At 35.8% G+C, this 21,020-nt stretch overlaps 1 protein-coding gene across 1 annotated transcript; it reads left to right on the top strand.

Annotated features, from left to right (window-relative positions):
* The first annotated feature begins 4,949 nt into the window (after nucleotides 1-4,949).
* On the top strand, nucleotides 4,950-13,431 carry LOC110690364 (NAC domain-containing protein 2-like). Its single transcript, XM_021867186.1, has 4 exons — nucleotides 4,950-5,569; nucleotides 6,173-6,450; nucleotides 8,846-9,013; nucleotides 12,654-13,431. Exons 1-4 carry the CDS (start codon nucleotides 5,323-5,325, stop codon nucleotides 13,200-13,202), a joined length of 1,242 nt encoding a protein of 413 aa, XP_021722878.1. The 5' UTR covers nucleotides 4,950-5,322; the 3' UTR covers nucleotides 13,203-13,431.
* Nucleotides 13,432-21,020: the final 7,589 nt, after the last annotated feature.

The raw sequence follows: 21,020 nt of genomic DNA, 5'->3' as shown, positions 1-21,020 counted from the left end.
ATGTTTAATTTTCATTTTTACCTAAGAGAGACATGCCTACTGACAAACAGTCGGCTACTCTCCATGTTTAATTTTTACTTAAGAGGGGAACGCCGCTTGTTTCACACAACCGGCTACACTCCCATAATACAGTTCACCAAGAACTATCAAAGGCTCATAGCTAAAATGACCAGACCAGGTGCCAAGCCAACTGATCAAAATATAAAAATTCAATTCGACCTGTCCCAACGTTATAGCAGGCGTCCGACGGCATCCATCCGGATGAAATTCGTCGCAGAGAGCAGCTCCCTTTTGGGTGGAACATTGTTCTATAAAATCATTACACGACACCTATACGACTGTCTAAACAAGACAACCACGTAGCTGTTTCCCGGACAAGGATACCTCTTAACTGACTAATCAGGTCAAACAAGTGTTCGCAGTAACCATCCGTGTCAACCAACCGACTGAACTACTTGGGATAAGAACAGTTGGTATCTTATGAGTTAATAGCCAACAATTATTAGCGAATAAAGGGGAACAACCGGTACCCACCGCTTGATTCCTCTACTACTCATTCACTTGGCGACTAGGTAACAATTATGTTAACTTAGTCACTCCTTAAAAAAAAATTTAGTATGAAGCTAATAAGGTGTTCATACATCGCATGTTCACACTAGATTAAAGGTGGCGGGGAACAGTCGGCCTAGACCGACTAGAGTCTCTAGCTTAAAAAACAAAGAAACAAATAAGGCAGGTAGGAAACCACCTTCCTACTTGGTTGAAGGAAATCCATTCTTTAAAATGGCCGACTGATCGCTTAGCCTGGAAACAGACAACCAGTCGTCCAGGGGCATAGGTGGTGTGACTAACTATCTCGTACCTGTCCGCAACTATCGGCCATGCAAAACAGTCGGTATAGTGTACAATTGGATATCAGAATATTCGATACTTAAACAAATTCGAAGCAAAACAAAAATGAAATATTTTGGCATAAAAAGAAGCCGGTCATTTAAGACCGGCCAAATATTCAGATACCCGGCCCCCTGGCCGGGTAAATATAAACAAACGGCACGCAGGCCGTGAAAAGAAGACATAAAGCTTAAGAAGGGGGCAGGTCTTCAATATTAGCAGCTGCCGCCTGGTCAACACTCTATTTGCTGGACTCGGCTTCAGCTGCATCCTTCTTCGATGCATTACCCCCATGCGGCACAAGCGCCACTACCGGCTCCTCCTCCTCCAACGCCTCGTCCTCAGCAGCCGCCAGGATCTCTTGATTATATCTATCAGAACACTGGCGGTACGTTTTTTCCCAGGAGGAATAGTCGGCATTGGGGAAGAGGCGGCCCTAGGTCATGCGCTGGATTTGAGCAAAGTCTTCCATCATCTCCCGGACCAGCTCTTTCTTTTCTTGCTCGGCCTTTTCCGAGAGCTCCTGAGTAAGACTCTTCTCCTGGGTCACCAGGCGTTCCTTTACGTGCGCCAAGGATTTCTCCAAGGTGTCGTATGAGGACATTTTTTGGCGAAGAGGTCTCAACTCGGCCTTGAGATTGTTGATGGTCGCCTCCAGCTCGCTATTTTTCTTCTGGGCCGCCTCTAACTGAGCCTAGATGGCAGAAGTAGCCTGCGCCTGATAATAAAGAATGTCAATTGTCAGAACTTCATTTTGGGCAATTTGAAACATTGCCTTATCACAGTCAGAGGCGGCCATAGCTTTTGCAGCCTTTACCTCTTTGTTCTTCCTGTCAAGCGGCATGCGGAGGCCGTTCACTCGGAGCAGGGCCTAAGTAAAAAGGGAACAGGCGTCAATTTCCAAACAAAAAACAGGCGTCCTAGAATTCAAATAACCAAAAATATGCTAAGTATACCTCAGCAAGGACCCCTGCAATCCCGTCTAGGTCAAGGGTGCCGACACCCTTGACCGCCTCCCTTTCAGCTGGAGGAACGACCTTGATCATAGACTTGGCCACCTCGACCAAGTCAGGCTCATGAGGGCCGGCTGCATCAACCATATACAAACGAGTTAGACCTAGTAAAGAAAGGAACAAGTCTAAATTCACAAAGACAGCTTCATACTTCTAGGCGGTCCAATTGGAGTTTTAGAAGGAGTGGCCGGCTGTTTCTCAGCCGCCGCATGTTTCCTGGCAGAACCAGGAGAGCTCGCCACAGTCGTCCTCCGGGCCTTAGAGTCCGGCTGTTGGGAAGAAGAAGCTCTTGGAGCGCCCGTCTAAAAAAAAAAAAAAACAACAACAAACAAAAACAAAACAACACTCGGTCAATATATGCATAAACCCAACTCCAAAAAGAGAGTGAAAGGTTCGAAGCTCACCAAGGGCGCCCCCTTGTTGGGGGAGTCGGTTGAGGACTGTTGCATGATAGAGGCCCGCAACATGGCCGCCGCAATCTTGGAGGCGGTAATTTTGCTCATGGCGTCCGCTGCAGAAACAAATAGCAAAGTTAAATAAAAGTCATAACAGTGACGCATGAAAAAACAGAGTATTCGACAGGCCGGCTACCTCTTGAGCACCGACTGCTGAGGCCACAGGCGGCCAAAAAGTACTCGTCGTAGAGCCATTTGAAGCTCGGGACGCAGTGTAGGGGTACTTGCTCTCGTACCCCTGAAGTAGAGTTCACCCTCGACTCTACTTTGAAGAGTCCTTTATCTAGGATCTCTTTCTTAGCCTTGGGGGGAACAGGCGGCATGCTGCGGCCGCCTGCAAGAAGGGGCGGATTCCTGTTCCACCTGTTGAAGCGTTTGTTCAGCTCTGTGTCTGAACTCTCAATGATAAGGAAGGTGCTTCGCCAGTCCTTCCATTTGTTTGCTTTACCTCTTGTCATGAGGTAGCCCCTGTGGCTCGTCAATTGATACCAGCCGGTACCGCCTGCCTTAGGGGTCCGGCTGAGGTAGTTCATGTGGGCGAAAGCCTCGAAGTTTGGCTCCACCCCGTGCAGTTCGCACCCAGCCACATAGCCGAGTACGTTGACCCAGGAGTTCGGGGCTAACTGCCATAACCCCAACTCATACCCATCCAAGATCCGTTGAACAGCCGGATGTAGTGGGAAGCGCAGCCCAGCCTTGATGGTCGCCTCGTAGCAGCCAAAGCAGGCGCCATCATAACTAGTACCAGCCGGCCAGACGACTGTGTCTTCTGGATCCGGCACGAACACTAAAAAGCTGGGGCCCATTGTGTGGTTCGCAATAAAGCTCCCCACTTTCTCTTGCATGGCCGTTATCCGGCCCCGTGGGACAGTGCAGTAGTAGGGGGTATTTTGCTCTCGGTAAGAGGCGGATGGCTCCGCCCAATTGTCCCCCTTCTCAACTGCGTGAGAAAGCCTCGCCTCTTGTAGGCGACTGTTTTTCTCTTCTGTGTCCAGAGAAGCATGACCAAAGAGCTAGATTCGGATTTGTCCTCTGACGAGTCCGAAGAGGACGACTCCTCCCCTCTCCCAGAGGGGCCCGCCTCCTCTCCTTTAAAAGGAGCAGGAGAGAATGTAGACTTGTCAACTGTAAAATTGGAAGGGGTCACTTTGACTCCTCCCTCAGAACTGCCGGCTTTCAAGCCGCTTTGGTTCACTTCCACATCTGGCGCCTGGTTAGATGTTTCACTAATCGGCACCCTGTGGGAGGAGCCGTCTGAGTTCGAAATCCTAGCAGTTCTTTTTGTTCTGGCCATCATGTTCTGCATAGACACAGAGACAGTCGGACTTTGTATAAAGGGCAAAGATGTGTCCGGAAAAGGGCAGGCGGCACTCCTAGTCCTAGATTCAGCCGTCCCCGGTGACCGGCTGATCACTAACCTAGGTCGTGTCGTGTGCTTCCGTGGTGCCATTTCAAAAAGAATAAAATAAAGAGAAAATTAAGAGTAAGAGAACCGACGGTTACCTGAACGAGTGACGTTGATGGAGTTCTGAAAATCCTTTGCAGTTGGCTTGTCAGAGCAGGCGGTAGGCAGAAAGGGTCCAAAATGTCAGAGCAAGTTCAGGGGTCCGAATGTTCTCTCACAAAGTTCTCAAGTGTGAAAATGACCGAAGTCAACACTCCGTTATATAGGCGAAGTGAGAAGGCGAAGGGTCACCTCCAGAATTCAAAATTTTGGCGGGAGAATCTCTCGGCCTTTCGCCGAGTGACACCTGTAGCAGGCCGTCGCCTGTTACAGGGCGACACCTGTCACAGGTAACACGTGACCAGTCACGTGCCACCTGTGAGGGGCAAATGATTAGGGGATTTTGCTCCCACCAATCGGAATGCGCCACGTGGGCCAATCAGGTCCTGCCAAGTGTTCCCCAGTTGGAACTGTCAGGGCTTGCCACGTGGCACACGCTTATTCGTCCACCTTGGACCTATTATGTCATGACACGTGGCATACTCCATGCCTAATGGAGAAACCGGCCACCCAGGCCCAACTTCCGAGGGAAGCCCAATCAGCCCTAGGTTAACCTAAACCTAGGATTAGCACGTTTCCCAAGGTTATAAATACCTCCCTTAATCCTCATTAAGGGAGATTACACACATTAAACACTCTCACCTAGAGAGACCCAATCACTTTAATTTCCGCATTAATTACTCAATCAAGTACTAACTTGACCGTCGGAGGCGGGTCTCCAATCATCCGGAGCATCCGTTTGTTTTGCAGGTATAGGCGTCCGGTTCCAGTCTCGGAATTGTAACTCTCCCGCAGGACATCAGAAAACCCCGAAACAACTTCTACAATCGCAGATAATAAAGTGTTTGTTACTCGCGATAGTTTCTTTTATTGACAATATACATAATAAGGTTGATTCAGCCGAATCATTCATCAATTGAAAAGTTACAAAAATAAGTATACATTATTTAGATTACCATTAAACCTTTGATCTTTTAAAGATAGGGTTTGTAAGGGTTTTTTTTTTTATTATATTTTTTTTTTTACCTTTCAAGCGCCGACTCAAAATTTAAATGACAATATAAATAAAATATAAGACGATAAAGCAAATGGCAAAATACAATAATCCAATCTTTCTTGTTTGAGTATCTATGATAATGATGAAGAATGCAGTAGCGGCAAAACACGAATAGGGGGGTAAGGTAAGGTAACGCAGCAGCAACAACAACAATAACAACAGCAGAAGCCGCTTTAACTTCAATGGCACGCCTCTCTCGCCTTTTCTTGACCCTTACTCAATCCCACCCACTCTCTTTCTTCCTCTCCACCCCACCTTCACCTTCATCTCATTCTTCTTCCTTCTCTCTTCTTCAATTCCTTCTCTTACCATTCTTGTAAAATCTCCTCTTTTTCTCTCAAAATTCTTGAACAATCTGCCAAAGTTCTGCTCCTTTCTCTCTTTGATACCACACCCTCTTCCATGGGAACCGAGCCTCCGCCGCCCCCACCGCCGCCGTTGCCGCCGCAGTCTCCGCCGAGGATGCTTCTCCCTCCTCCATCGCCAACCCCCGCAACGGCTACATCGCTTGCTCCTGGCTTCAGATTCCATCCTACTGACCAAGAGCTTGTTAGCTACTATCTTAAACGCAAAATTTGTGGCAAACCCATTCGCTTTGACGCTATTTCTGAGACCGATATCTATAAGTCTGAACCGTGGGACCTACCAGGTTCAATTCTAGACTTTTTTTTTTTTTTGAGGTTGATTATTGATGATGAATAAGTATGGGGTTGAGGGTATTTGCCATTTGAAATAATTCGACGGAATTTTGACATGCAATTGTGTTTTTGTAGTTGTCAATTTGAATTGGTAAAAATTAGAATAAAGTGAATTTTTGGATTGTTATTTTTTAATTGTTTGAATTGAATTGGTTATGGTGTAAGTTTTTTTTTTTTTTTTTTTTTTTTTTGTTGATTTATAATGTACAAGTTGTGATTTAATGCTAAATTATGAATTGGTCAACTATTGTCGATGTCAATTACTGTGTAAAAGTTTGGGATATTGAAATTGAAGTTGGATTTTTTGTTTTTTTTTTTTTTTTCAAATTGTTTAATGAATTGGATTTTCCCTAAGTATTTTGAGATTTGATAATCAACCAGTTAAAAAAAATGAATTGATTTCCTGTTGAATGCTTCCTACACTTATTAGAAGATTTAGTTGCCCGGAAGTTGTGTTCAGGGCATACCAAATTTTCGTTGTATGCTTTTAAAGGTACAATTTGGTTTTAATTTGGTCTAATTTGGTTTTGTTTACTTTGTATTGTGAATTACAGCTTTGTCAAAGCTGAAGAGCAGAGACAATGAATGGTACTTTTTTGGTGTACAAGATAGAAAGTATGTGAATGGTTCTAGAGTGAATCGAGCGACAGGCAAAGGGTATTGGAAAGCCACAGGTAATGATCGCCCTATTGTACACAACTTTCGCACAGTTGGTATGAAGAAGACTCTTGTCTTTTACAGTGGACGGGCGCCCTGTGGGAAGCGTACGAATTGGGTTATGCATGAGTACAGATTAACGGATGAAGAGCTTGCTAAAAGTGGTATAGTAATGGTAAGATCTGCCAAGAACTACTGTTTGGATGTTCTCTTCTTTTCTTTCATTTTATTTCTCTTGTGTTTCGTAAAAGGAATGTCTACTAGTGTCAAATGATATGGTAGGGGCACATCATTTACAACCTCTTTTAGACTCCACCATTGGTGGGACCCATACTGTGATGGCGCTGTTTTGCAATACATATGTCAGTCTTCCAAAGTTCATGAACAGGCGTTGTAGCTTTCCTATTTTATATATTTCCCCTTATATTACCTTGACACCCTGCTGAATGTTGAGTGTCACATGTTGGATCCTCCAATACTTCGATACCACACAACAACCAATCATTTAGTGGCCTTGTATGAAATTTTATAAAATCTAGAGTGTCGGAGGATCCGACACCGTGTTGGACACGGCACCCAAATCTTTGGGCGACATAGCTTCCTCCTTTTTTTTTTTTTAATCTCAACGTGTTCCTTTTGCAAATTAATTGCAACCTAACTTTATTTGGCCAATTATGCTATCTCTCTCTCCTCTTCACATGGGTCATTCTTTTTATCTTCCTCTATCTCTCTTCTCTCCTAAAATATCGTGTATCCACTCCATTTTGCAAGTAAATGTGAACTAAGGAAGTATAAGGCTAGTTGCAATTTCAAAACTGATACTGTGTAATGTGAGTGTCACGTGATCTATGTAGATTCTTCTACCAAGGATGTTATTCATTCCCTGGCAGGTTTGTTAAAAGAGTAGCATGCCTTTTGAGATCCTATCAAATGTGGAATGTCCAAAAGGCTTCATGGATATATAGGCTTTTTGTTTTTTGTGTGGCAGTTTTATCGTTTCAAAGCCATGCTTGGTTATTATCATTATTATTATTATCATTATTATTATTATTATATTGTTATTGTGTGTCCTAAAAATGGTTTTAAACTGATTAGAAAGCTTCCACGGCAAGAACTGCTCACTAGTAAGAGAAACAAAGATCACTTAGATTGTAAACCTACAAAATTTGGTATATGTTGCTACGATCTTTGCTAGGCAACCAACTTTAACACTTTTTATTTTTAAGCCTAAGTTTGTTTAGCTTGTAGATTTCAAAAGAATTTTCTTGAAGAGAATTTGCTTGGAATATGACAAAAATTTGTGATGTATCTAGGACTAGTGTCTTCTTCTTACATACGTACCTGCTTTTCTTTCCAGTGGTTGAACGGTTGGTGGAAATTGAGTTAAGTTGACTCTTCGGACAAATTTATGATATAGGAGTCACAGCAATAACTTTGTTTTTTTCATTTCCACATTTTTTGTTATTTTCAGATTACAATATTGCAGAATGCCCCGTTTCCCATTCCAGATTCAATACTGAGGTGTTGGTACCAGTTTCTTGGAAATGTCATATGGTGTCGGACTTCTTGAAATTGTGATTTTGAGTTGTGTATCTTAATTAGTAGTAATATATTTCGTCACTTCAGAGGGTTCTGATGCCAGGGTTCAAAGGATGATTTTGCTGTCCTTGTACCCTTTTTGTGTAAAAAGAGTATTGTTTGTTTTGAAAGGGTTAGGGATGTGCCTAACTGATCCCAGGTTTTATTTTTTTCTTTTGTTTTTTCTCCTTTGTTTTTTTTTTCTTTGTAAGGTTTTATTTTTCTTGCATAAAGTGACTAGTTAGTTCAGGAAACGTTTTTCTATTTTGTTCCTTCAAATTAGCATTAATTGCAAATTATGCTTTGCAACTGGATTATTATATGTCACCTGGTACCAGTGGAGTTTGTGTATGTGTGTGTGTGTTTAAATTAAAGATTAAGTTCATTGTCAAATTATACTGTCATATATCTTTCAGTTCTCGTTTTTGCACCAGCTCCTTATCGTGCACAATTAGCAACCTTTTCTCTTATTGAATCTATAGTGAAGTTATATACCCCGTAGTACACTTTAGAAATTTAGTTCTTATTAGATCAATTCAAGCCATTACAATTTCCAGAACAGCCTTATTACTACCTCCATTTCAAATGATTTGCAACGATTTGACATAAAGTGTGAGTAGAAAATGTCTAATCATTGCAAATAATTCAAAACGGGGGTAGTAATTTAAGCCTCTTGCATGACTGGGTTGGACAAAACTTAGCCTTATCCTAATGGGATCAATGAGGAAATATTTTGTTTCTTCAATGTATTAATTGATTTTCTTTTTGAAATTAAAGTTATGTTATGGATTTTCTATATTTATTACTTCGTATATGACTTCAAATAACTTCATTGCAGAATTTTTTTATCCTTGTTTTGGAATATCATGATTGTCAATTGGCATTTTTAGCATTTTTGTGTGTCCATTTTATTGACATATTAAACATGTGGTAAAATTAGTACTTTCTAACCTGTCATATACTATATTAACTAGTTCATTTTGGATGCATAGGATTCATATTTGCTATGCAAAATATTGAAGAAAAGTGGTCCAGGATTTAAGCCTGGTGAGCAGTATGGACCCTTTGTAGAGGAGGAGTGGGAGAAAGATGAATCTACCGTTGTCCCAGGAGAGGAGGGTGATGATGAAGCAGCCGGTAACGATGATGCACGTGTGGAGGTGAGTTGAACTTTAGTTGGATTCTTCATGGTTTGTTTTTATTGGTTAATAGGTAGTAGATATTATCATGTTTATTCATAATTGGCTCTTTTATAATACTTGGCTGAGCAATGTGATGATGAGCTGGGTGTTGTACGTTTCACATTTCAGTCGCTTTTTTGGGCATGCTTAGTTGGGTATTGAGTATTTGGCTGATCTGAGGCCTATTTGTTTTCCTTGTTAACATTTTGAGAGTAGTATGTGATGAATGATGCTCTTACTAATGTTAGCATGTTATTTAGTACCTATAGGAAATCCCAACATTAGTCTAATGCCAGTCTGCCGCAAGCTCTAAGATTTCCTTTGGTAGGTTCTGTACTAATGTTAGCATGTTCTCTAGTACTTATTTGAATTAGTCTGCTCTGTTTCACTCTCCTCAACACTGGGCCCCACTTTTCTTTTATTTTTTGTTCTTTTTAAATCTCTCTCCTCATCACATGGGCTCCTTGATGTGAGGATCCCACTGAGTTGGAAAAACAGAGGGTATGTCTTCTTTTTTGGGCACAGAATTTGTGACTAATTGATGAATATCCCATCCGCAAATTCGTCAACGACTCAACGTCTGTGACTGAAAAAGAGTGGGTCAAAGGATTTGGAGTTGATATTGATTGTTACTTGATCTTTTTAACTTCCTGTACTGTGATTTAGTTGCGTATCTTCAGCTATAGCAGTGGGTTGATGGCCTTTGTATTCGTTAATTTTTCTTGCGTCAAGGAGAACTGTTGTTTTCTCTGAGGAATGTTACTCTTAGCATATATCTGGTGGTTTTTGTCAAATAATTGCCACTGATTTACTTTGACCATTAATCAACTTCCACATCCTACCTTTCATTCTTTTCATTTGGCGAACACAATTTGTTCCGTCAAGAAGAAAGTAAATTAGATTGTTGAAAATATACCATGTTTGGTTGGTGGGCATAGAATTTAAATGGCTGTAATGGTCTTAAACAAAAGGAAGTTAGAGCATTAGAGTCACTTGTATTATGTAAATTTCATATCACCAAGTATCTACAAGGCTACAAATAGCTAGAAATTATTTTACAGTGATCTGGTTGTAAGAGGTGACTAGCAAATGTATTTCAAACTTGATATTGATTGTTACTTGTTATTTTTAACTACTTTATGTATTTTATTTCTGTCAGATATGTGCCTAAAACTACAATATGAATATTGATAGAATGAGTAATTCTTTGTCCATGCTTTTGTGGTATTTGTTATATCTTTCCAATTGTAAAAAAGATCTGTCACAAACATGAGGTTGACCCATATCTTGAAAGGTTGTAATAGAAAAGGAAAAAAAAAAGAAAAACAAACATTTATAAATTGTTGAATTGTGCATGCAATGAGCTATGTGTTTAGATGTCTGATAGATTTTATGTGAATCTAGCAATTCAGAATGCGTATTCAATTTTCTTGAACTTTTCCATTTTTTTTTTGTTTGAGGATGGTTCTTTGTTGGAAGAGGTGATTGGATAGGGTGTTTTTGCTTGCCAGTACCCTTTAAATCATGGTGTTTGTGAATATCTATAATATCAATAATATAGGGAATAACTTAAACTCTTTTCATATAGGAAAAATACACTTTAATAATCTCAATTATAGGCGATTTACTTCTAATAATCTCAACAAAGGTTTATTATCTAATAATCCCAACTATGGGATCAGTTTGCCACAAGTAGTCCCAACCGGTCATCAACCTGGTATAAAAAGTTACTTTCACACGTGGCATCACGTGAGTGGTTTAAAAACAATAAAAAAAAAAAAATTAAAAAAAAAAAAACCCTCTCCTCCCTACTAGACTCCCTCCTCCTAGCCCAACCGGAATCCGCCGTTACCTCACCGGAAAAACTCCCTTTCATACCACCCTAATGAAAACAACCCCCTTCCCCTGCCCTACCCCCGAAATTGCCCCTTCCCTTCCCCCACCCCCAAAAATGCCTTTAACCCATCCCCTACCCTTCACGAAACCACCACCCTCCCACCTCCCCCTTGAGAAACCACCCCCCCTCCCACTCCTTGCCCTTGCAAAAGCCTTTCCCCCATCCGAAATCCCTTCCCAGCCGCCAGTAAGAGAGAGAAAAAAAAAATATCAGCTGAATCGGGGGTAAGGGAATGGATGGGTCCGGATTCAAGAGCGGAGGAAGGGAATGGGGCCGGAATCGGCGGAAGAAGAAGGGAGAGAACCAAAGTCGAGGAAGGGAACGGGAAGGGGGGCCGGAATGTGGTGGTTTCCGGAGAGGAGGGTGGCTGGAAAAAGGGGTTTTCTTTTTTTTTTTCCCCTAGACCAATAGAAATGCAACACATGTAATTAAAAATTATTAATAATTTAACCTGCGTATTAGGTTATCGGTCATCTGGGACTATTGGAGGCAAATTGACATAATTGGGATTATTAGATGATTAACCTTAATTGGGATTTTTAGAAGTAAATAGCCCATAATTGGGATTATTAAAGTGTATTTTTTCCTTTTGTATATTAGTCATGAATTGGGAGCTATAATTTATAATTTCATATTTGTGAAATGTAAAAATATTTTGTATCATTCCTGGGGTTCAGAAACTCATACTCTTGAAATGCAAGGATATAATATTCATCCTTGGTTTTAACCCAGGATCTTGGGCACCACCCCTCAAAGATTGCATTAACATGATAAATATCATTATCATTCAACACTGCCACCCAAAAAGAGAAAAAAGAAAGTTACAGAGGGCCACAGGTAGTGGTGCCTCTGTTTAGGTGATGTGTATTATGCGAAGTACGCCGATATGTTTAATGTAGACATCTAATGTGCCCCAAGTGTTTCGGTGCCAGAAAATGACATTAACTCTGCTAATTCCCCTATATCTTTTTCTAAAATAATCATATAATCATATTTCCTTTCTCCTAGCATTAATTTGCTTCAAGATCATATTTCCTAAACTAGCTTTCGCACCATTTCTTTCTTTATTGCATCTGTAAGCCAAATATTATACCTGAGTGCCTTTAAGTTGCATCAGTTGCTGCTTTTTGCTGAGGTACATTTTGTCTTCAAAGAGGAGGATGCTCTCCAAACTTTCTTGTTTGTTAATACATATATAACCATTGAAGGGGGTGAAAGAGGGGAAAGAACAGCTATTTTGTGATCTTTTACATGCCTATTTTTTCCTTTAGACAATTATCGCACAGTTTCAGACTTGCATTGTGTTTTGATATTTCTGATGCTGGCAATCTCCCCTTGTATCTTCAGCATCTGGCTGATGATCTCCAATTTGGTGATATTTTGTTGGTGATCTCAAAGTTGATGGTTTCTTTGTTTGTTTGCGCTGAAGTATAAGAGGAAATTCAGTACATGCAACTCAAGCAAGTGATGTGAAACTGTCTTATATTCTCCCTGTACTTAATGCAAAAGAACGTTGAGATTAGTTTGCAAAGAGATCCATTAGCGAATATTTCTTTATGAAGTATAATACGAAGTATTTTATTAATATTCCTGATGTCTAAAATTCTGAATTCCTTACTTTTCTTAAGTCAAATCTTATAACTAAAGGATGGGCGTAGTGGGTTTGTGGGGAAGATGGTGCATAAAGTGTGTTTTTTTAATTGTGCTCTTCACTTGTTCCAGGATTCCATCCCATCCATCAACAATTCTGAATCTGCCCCAGTAACCAGCTGTGGGCTTTCAACTGAGGTTCAAGAGATTCCGCCTCTTTGCAAAGTGGAAAGGGCAGAAGAAGGCCCAGTACCTTGTACAGTTGATCCTGAACCATTGTCTCTTGGGCCTAATAAACGTTTAAGGCGTAGTGAACCTGACACCTGTCATTCTAACGCTTCAGAGATCTCAACCACAATAACACAGGGTCCCTGTTCTTCATCTACTGGGACCACAAATTTCTCGTCTGGGCTTTTAGATTTCCCATTGCTGGAGTCTATGGAGCCAAAAGAGCGGCCCTCTCCTCCTCCGGCCAATGTCATTGACATTAATGTCCCTCCAAGCTATTTGAAACTATTCGAAGAGCTGCGCAATGAAATTTATCGGACATCAATAGAGAAAGAGTCTCTAAAGATTGAAGTGATGAGCGCCAGGACCATGATTAACATTCTTCAGACAAAAGTTGATCATTTGACAAAGGAAAATGAGGACCTGAAGAAGAGCAGCTTGCGGGATGGCTAGGTTTTGTAGAGGTTTTTACCCCCTTTTTTTGGTTGTAGGCACATCTGTTGTAATATCAAATTGTCGTGTCATTGTTCGACAATCATTATGAATAGCGTTGTGCTCTCAACTATTGTAGTTTAACTTTCAGACATCTAGTTTTTGTATTTCTTTTAGTTACTCCTGCTAAGATTGTCTGCCTTATTATGTTGACATTATGGCCATTATATCTCTACCCTTTCTCTTCCCAGTCGGCTTCATCGGATATACCCAATTAAAATGCTTACATCTTAACGTAACTATGTTTCTAAGCTTGCCATAAAACAACATATTGATTTGTAATGTCCTTAGTTTAATTAAAAAACCAAATTAACTTTACTTAACAGTTTCGGTTAAATAGATTCAAGTTCTTGTATGTAGGGGTTAATTAGTTTCGAAACCTCTTCCTCCCTCTGCCTCTTCAACCAAACCCCATCAAAGGCAAAACCTAGGACTCTTGGAGAGCTCATCGGTTTCCAGGCGCCGGCAAGTTAAATGATTGTTTATAATTTCCTTTTTGCAAAGAAGATGCGTAGAAGGTTTTGTTTTGTTGCAGATCTGATTGTTAGAGACGTTAAAGAACCAGTGGTGTTGGTACACTTGTTAAATTTTGACCCGACTAACCCAACCCGACACATTTTTTATGGGTTTTGAACAAATCTTTTTGATCCGATACTCGATTTAACCCAAACATGTTTAGCTCGTAAGTTTGCTCGTCAAACCCGATCGCCAACCCATTTTTATAAGGTTTCTTTTTATTAAAAAAAAATACATTTATTGAAAAATGAAAACCTAGTTCTTTGATTGAGTTGATCATAATGCATTTCACTTTCATTTGATTCAAATAGCTTTTTTTGAATGTGCTTACCTTTCATTTGATTCAAAAAGATTTATCGAATGCATTTCGCTTTAGTTTGATTTAAATAGCTTTGCTTGAATGCATTCGACTTTCATTTGATTCAAAAATCTTTGTTTGAATGTGTTTGACTTTCACTTGATTCAATTAGGTTTGTAAAATACATTTCACTTTCATTTGATTCAAATAGCATTGTTTTAATGCATTTGAATTCATTTGATTCAAAAAGCTTTGTTTAAATGTGTTTGCCTTTCATTTGATTCAATTAGCTTTGTAGAATGCATTTCACATTCATTTGATTCAAATAGCTTTGTTTGAATGTGTTTGACTTTCATTTGATTCAATTAACTTTATAGAATTCATTTCACTTTCATTTGATTCAAATAGCTTTGTTTGAATGTGTTTGAGTTTCATTTCTTTTAAAAAGCTTTGTTTGAATGTGTTTGGCTTTCATTTGATTCAATTAGCTTTGTAGAATGCATTTCATGATTTCAATAACTTTTTTTTAAATGTGTTTGACTTTCATTTCATTCAAAAAGCATTGTCGAAGGCATTTCACTTTCATTTGATTTAAATAGCTTAGTTTGAATGTGTTTGACTTTATTTGATTCAAAAAGCTTTGTTTGAATGTGTTTGACTTTCATTTGATTCAATTAGCTTTGTAGAATGCATTGCACTTTCATTTGATTTCAATAGCTTTTTTTGAATGTGTTTGACTTTCATTTGATTCAATTAGCTTTGAAGAATGCATTTCACTTTCATTTGATTCAAAAAGCTTTGTTTGAATGTGTTTGTCTTTCATTTCATTCAATTAGCTTTGTAGAATACATTTCACTTTCATTTTTTTTAAATAGCTTTGTTCCAATGTGTTCCACTTTAAATTGATTTGAAAAGCTTTGTTTGAATGTGTTTGACTTTCATTTGATTTAATTAGCTTTGTAGAATGCATTTGACTTTCATTTGATTCAAATAGCTATGGTTGAATTTGTTTTACTTTCATTTGATTCAATTAGATTTGTAGAACACATTTCACTTTCATTTGATTCAAATAGCTTTGTTTGAATGAATTTGAATTTCATTTGATTCAAAAAGCTTTGTTTGAATGTATTTAACTTTCATTTGATTCAACTAGCTTTGTAGAATTCATTTCACGTGCATTTGATTCAAATAGTTTTGTTTGAATGTGTTTGTTTTTCATTTGATTTGAAAAGCTTTGTTTGAATGTGTTTAACTTTGATTTGATTCAATTAGCTTTGTAGAATGCATTTGACTTTCATTTGATTCAAATAGCTTTGTTTGTATGTGTTTGACTTTCCTTTGATTCAATTAGCTTTGTAGAATACATTTCTCTTTCATTGAATTCAAATAGCTTTGTTTGAATTTGTTTGAGTTTCATTTGATTAAAAAAGCTTTGTTTGAATGTGTTTAACTTTCATTTGATATCAATTAGCTTTGTAGAATGCATTTCACTTTCATTTGATTCAAATAGCTTTGTTTGAATGTGTTTAACTTTCATTTGATTCAATTAACTTTATAGAATACATTTCACTTTCATTTGATTCAAATAGCTTTGTTTGAATGTGTTTGACTTTCCTTTGATTCAATTAGCTTTGTAAAATACATTTCACTTTCATTGAATTCAAATAGCTTTGTTTGAATGTTTTTGAGTTTCATTTTATTAAAAAAGCTTTGTTTGAATGTATTTGACTTTTATTTGATTCAATAAGCTTTGTAGAATACATTTTAATTTCATTTAATTCAAATAGCTTTGTTTGAATGCATTTCAAGTCATTTGATTCTAAAAGCTTTGTTTGAATGTGTTTGCTTTTCATTTGATTCAATTAGCTTTGTAGAGAGCATTTCACTTTCATTTGATTAAAATAGCTTTGTTTGAATGCGTTTGACTTTCATTTGATTCAATTAACTTTATAGAATACATTTCACTTTCATTTAATTCAAATAGCTTTGTTTGAATGTGTTTGACTTTCCTTTGATTCAATTAGTTTTGTAGAATACATTTTACTTTCATTGAATTCGAATAGCTTTGTTTGAATGTGTTTGAGTTTCATTTGATTAAAAAAGCTTTGTTTGAATGTGTTTGACTTTCATTTGATTCAATTAGCTTTGTAAAATACATTTAACTTTCATTTAATTTAAATCACTTTTTTTGAATGCATTTGAATTCATTTGATTTAAAAAGCTTTGTTTGAATGTGTTTGCCTTTCATTTGTTCAATTAGCTTTGTTTCGCATTTCACTTTCATTTGATTCAAATAGCTTTGTTTGAATGCATTTGACTTTCATTTGATTCAAAACGCTTTGTTTGAATGTGTTTTACTTTCATTTGATTTAATTAGCTTTGTAAAATGCATTTGACTTTCATTAGATTCAAATAGCTTTGGCTGAATTTATTTGACTTTCATTTCAATTCAATTAGCTTTGTTGAATACATTTCACTTTTATTTGATTCAAATAGCTTTGTTTGAATGAATTTGACTTTCATTTGATTCAAAATGCTTTGTTTGAATGTTTTTTACTTACATTTTGTTGAATTAGCTTTGTTGAATGTATTTCACTTTCATTTGATTCAAATAGCTTTGTTTGAATGTGTTTGACTTTGATTTGATTCAATTAGCTTTGTAGAATGCATTTGACTTTCATTTGATTCAAATAGCTTTGTTTGTATGTGTTTGACTTTCCTTTGATTCAATTAGCTTTGTAGAATACATTTCTCTTTCATTGAATTCAAATAGCTTTGTTTGAATTTGTTTGAGTTTCATTTGATTAAAAAAGCTTTGTTTGAATGTGTTTAACTTTCATTTGATATCAATTAGCTTTGTAGAATGCATTTCACTTTCATTTGATTCAAATAGCTTTGTTTGAATGTGTTTAACTTTCATTTGATTCAATTAACTTTATAGAATACATTTCACTTTCATTTGATTCAAATAGCTTTGTTTGAATGTGTTTAACTTTCCTTTGATTCAATTAGCTTTGTAAAATACATTTCACTTTCATTGAATTCAAATAGCTTTGTTTGAATGTGTTTGGGTTTCATTTGATTAAGAAAGCTTTGTTTGAATGTATTTGACTTTTATTTGATTCAATAAGCTTTGTAGAATACATTTTAATTTCATTTAATTCAAATAGCTTTGTTTGAATGCATTTCAAGTCATTTGATTCTAAAAGCTTTGTTTGAATGTGTTTGCTTTTCATTTGATTCAATTAGCTTTGTAGAGAGCATTTCACTTTCATTTGATTAAAATAGCTTTGTTTGAATGCGTTTGACTTTCATTTGATTCAATTAACTTTATAGAATACATTTCACTTTCATTTAATTCAAATAGCTTTGTTTGAATGTGTTTGACTTTCCTTTGATTCAATTAGTTTTGTAGAATACATTTTACTTTCATTGAATTCGAATAGCTTTGTTTGAATGTGTTTGAGTTTTATTTGATTAAAAAAGCTTTGTTTGAATGTGTTTGACTTTCATTTGATTCAATTAGCTTTGTAAAATACATTTAACTTTCATTTAATTTAAATCACTTTTTTTGAATGCATTTGAATTCATTTGATTTAAAAAGCTTTGTTTGAATGTGTTTGCCTTTCATTTGCTCAATTAGCTTTGTAAAACGCATTTCACTTTCATTTGATTCAAATAGCTTTGTTTGAATGCATTTGACTTTCATTTGATTCAAAACGCTTTGTTTGAATGTGTTTTACTTTCATTTGATTTAATTAGCTTTGTAAAATGCATTTGACTTTCATTAGATTCAAATAGCTTTGGCTGAATATATTTGACTTTCATTTCAATTCAATTAGCTTTGTTGAATACATTTCACTTTTATTTGATTCAAATAGCTTTGTTTGAATGAATTTGACTTTCATTTGATTCAAAATGCTTTGTTTGAATGTTTTTTACTTACATTTTGTTGAATTAGCTTTGTAGAATGCATTTCACTTTCATTTGATTCAAATAGCTTTGTTTGAATGTGTTTGACTTTCATTTAATTCAATTAACTTTATAGAATTCATTTGACTTTCATTTGATTCAAATAGCTTTGTTTGAATGTGTTTGAGTTACATTTCATTTAAAAAGCTTTGTTTGAATGTGTTTGGCTTTCATTTGATTCAATTAGCTTTGTAGAATGCATTTCATGATTTCAATAACTTTTTTTAAATGTGTTTGACTTCCATTTCATTCAAAAAGCATTGTCGAAGGCATTTCACTTTCATTTGATTTAAATAGCTTAGTTTGAATGTGTTTGACTTTATTTGATTCAAAAAGCTTTGTTTGAATGTGTTTGACTTTCATTTGATTCAATTAGCTTTGTAGAATGCATTACACTTTCATTTGATTTCAATAGCTTTTTTTGAATGTGTTTGACTTTCATTTGATTCAATTAGCTTTGAAGAATGCATTTCACTTTCATTTGATTCAAAAAGCTTTGTTTGAATGTGTTTGTCTTTCATTTCATTCAATTAGCTTTGTAGAATGCATTTCACTTTCATTTTATTTAAATAGCTTTGTTCCAATGTGATCCACTTTAAATTGATTTAAAAAGCTTTGTTTGAATGTGTTTGACTTTCATTTGATTTAATTAGCTTTGTAGAATGCATTTGACTTTCATTTGATTCAAATAGCTATGGTTGAATTTGTTTTACTTTCATTTGATTCAATTAGATTTGTAGAACACATTTCACTTTCATTTGATTCAAATAGCTTTGTTTGAATGAATTTGAATTTCATTTGATTCAAAAAGCTTTGTTTGAATGTATTTGACTTTCATTTGATTCAACTAGCTTTGTAGAATTCATTTCACGTGCATTTGATTCAAATAGTTTTGTTTGAATGTGTTTGTCTTTCATTTGATTTGAAAAGCTTTGTTTGAATGTGTTTGACTTTGATTTGATTCAATTAGCTTTGTAGAATGCATTTGACTTTCATTTGATTCAAATAGCTTTGTTTGTATGTGTTTGACTTTCCTTTGATTCAATTAGCTTTGTAGAATACATTTCTCTTTCATTGAATTCAAATAGCTTTGTTTGAATTTGTTTGAGTTTCATTTGATTAAAAAAGCTTTGTTTGAATGTGTTTAACTTTCATTTGATATCAATTAGCTTTGTAGAATGCATTTCACTTTCATTTGATTCAAATAGCTTTGTTTGAATGTGTTTAACTTTCATTTGATTCAATTAACTTTATAGAATACATTTCACTTTCATTTGATTCAAATAGCTTTGTTTGAATGTGTTTGACTTTCCTTTGATTCAATTAGCTTTGTAAAATACATTTCACTTTCATTGAATTCAAATAGCTTTGTTTGAATGTGTTTGAGTTTCATTTTATTAAAAAAGCTTTGTTTGAATGTATTTGACTTTTATTTGATTCAATAAGCTTTGTAGAATACATTTTAATTTCATTTAATTCAAATAGCTTTGTTTGAATGCATTTCAAGTCATTTGATTCTAAAAGCTTTGTTTGAATGTGTTTGCTTTTCATTTGATTCAATTAGCTTTGTAGAGAGCATTTCACTTTCATTTGATTAAAATAGCTTTGTTTGAATGCGTTTGACTTTCATTTGATTCAATTAACTTTATAGAATACATTTCACTTTAATTTAATTCAAATAGCTTTGTTTGAATGTGTTTGACTTTCCTTTGATTCAATTAGTTTTGTAGAATACATTTTACTTTCATTGAATTCGAATAGCTTTGTTTGAATGTGTTTGAGTTTCATTTGATTAAAAAAGCTTTGTTTGAATGTGTTTGACTTTCATTTGATTCAATTAGCTTTGTAAAATACATTTAACTTTCATTTAATTTAAATCACTTTTTTTGAATGCATTTGAATTCATTTGATTTAAAAAGCTTTGTTTGAATGTGTTTGCCTTTCATTTGTTCAATTAGCTTTGTAAAACGCATTTCACTTTCATTTGATTCAAATAGCTTTGTTTGAATGCATTTGACTTTCATTTGATTCAAAACGCTTTGTTTGAATGTGTTTTACTTTCATTTGATTTAATTAGCTTTGTAAAATGCATTTGACTTTCATTAGATTCAAATAGCTTTGGCTGAATTTATTTGACTTTCATTTTAATTCAATTAGCTTTGTTGAATACATTTCACTTTTATTTGATTCAAATAGCTTTGTTTGAATGAATTTGACTTTCATTTGATTCAAAATGCTTTGTTTGAATTTTTTTACTTACATTTTGTTGAATTAGCTTTGTAGAATGTATTTCACTTTCATTTGATTCAAATAGCTTTGTTTGAATGTGTTTGACTTTCATTTGATTCAAAAAGCTTTGTCGAATGCATTTCACTTTCATTTGATTCAAATAGCTTTGTTTTAATGCATTTGAATTTCATTTGATTCAAAAAGCTTTGTTTGAATGTGTTTGACATGCATTTGATTCAATTAGGTTTGTAGAATGCATTTCACTTTCATTTGATTCAAATAGCTTTGTTCGAATGTGTTCCTGTTTCAATTGATTTAAAATGCTTTCTTTGAATGTGTTTGACTTTCATTTGATTCAAAAAGCTTTGTCGAATGCATTTCACTTTCATTTGATTCAAATAGCTTTGTTTTAATGCATTTGAATTTCATTTGATTCAAAAAGCTTTGTTTGAATGTGTTTGACATGCATTTGATTCAATTAGGTTTGTAGAATGCATTTCACTTTCATTTGATTCAAATAGCTTTGTTTGAATGTGTTTAACTTTCATTTGATTCAATTAACTTTATAGAATACATTTCACTTTCATTTGATTCAAATAGCTTTGTTTGAATGTGTTTGACTTTCCTTTGATTCAATTAGCTTTGAAAAATACATTTCACTTTCATTGAATTCAAATAGCTTTGTTTGAATGTGTTTGGGTTTCATTTGATTAAAAAAGCTTTGTTTGAATGTATTTGACTTTTATTTGATTCAATTAGCTTTG

This window comes from Chenopodium quinoa, unplaced genomic scaffold (genome assembly GCF_001683475.1).
Source record: "Chenopodium quinoa cultivar QQ74 unplaced genomic scaffold, ASM168347v1, whole genome shotgun sequence".
Taxonomy (NCBI): Eukaryota; Viridiplantae; Streptophyta; class Magnoliopsida; order Caryophyllales; family Amaranthaceae; genus Chenopodium; species Chenopodium quinoa.
This window is presented reverse-complemented; position numbering and strand designations above follow the sequence as displayed.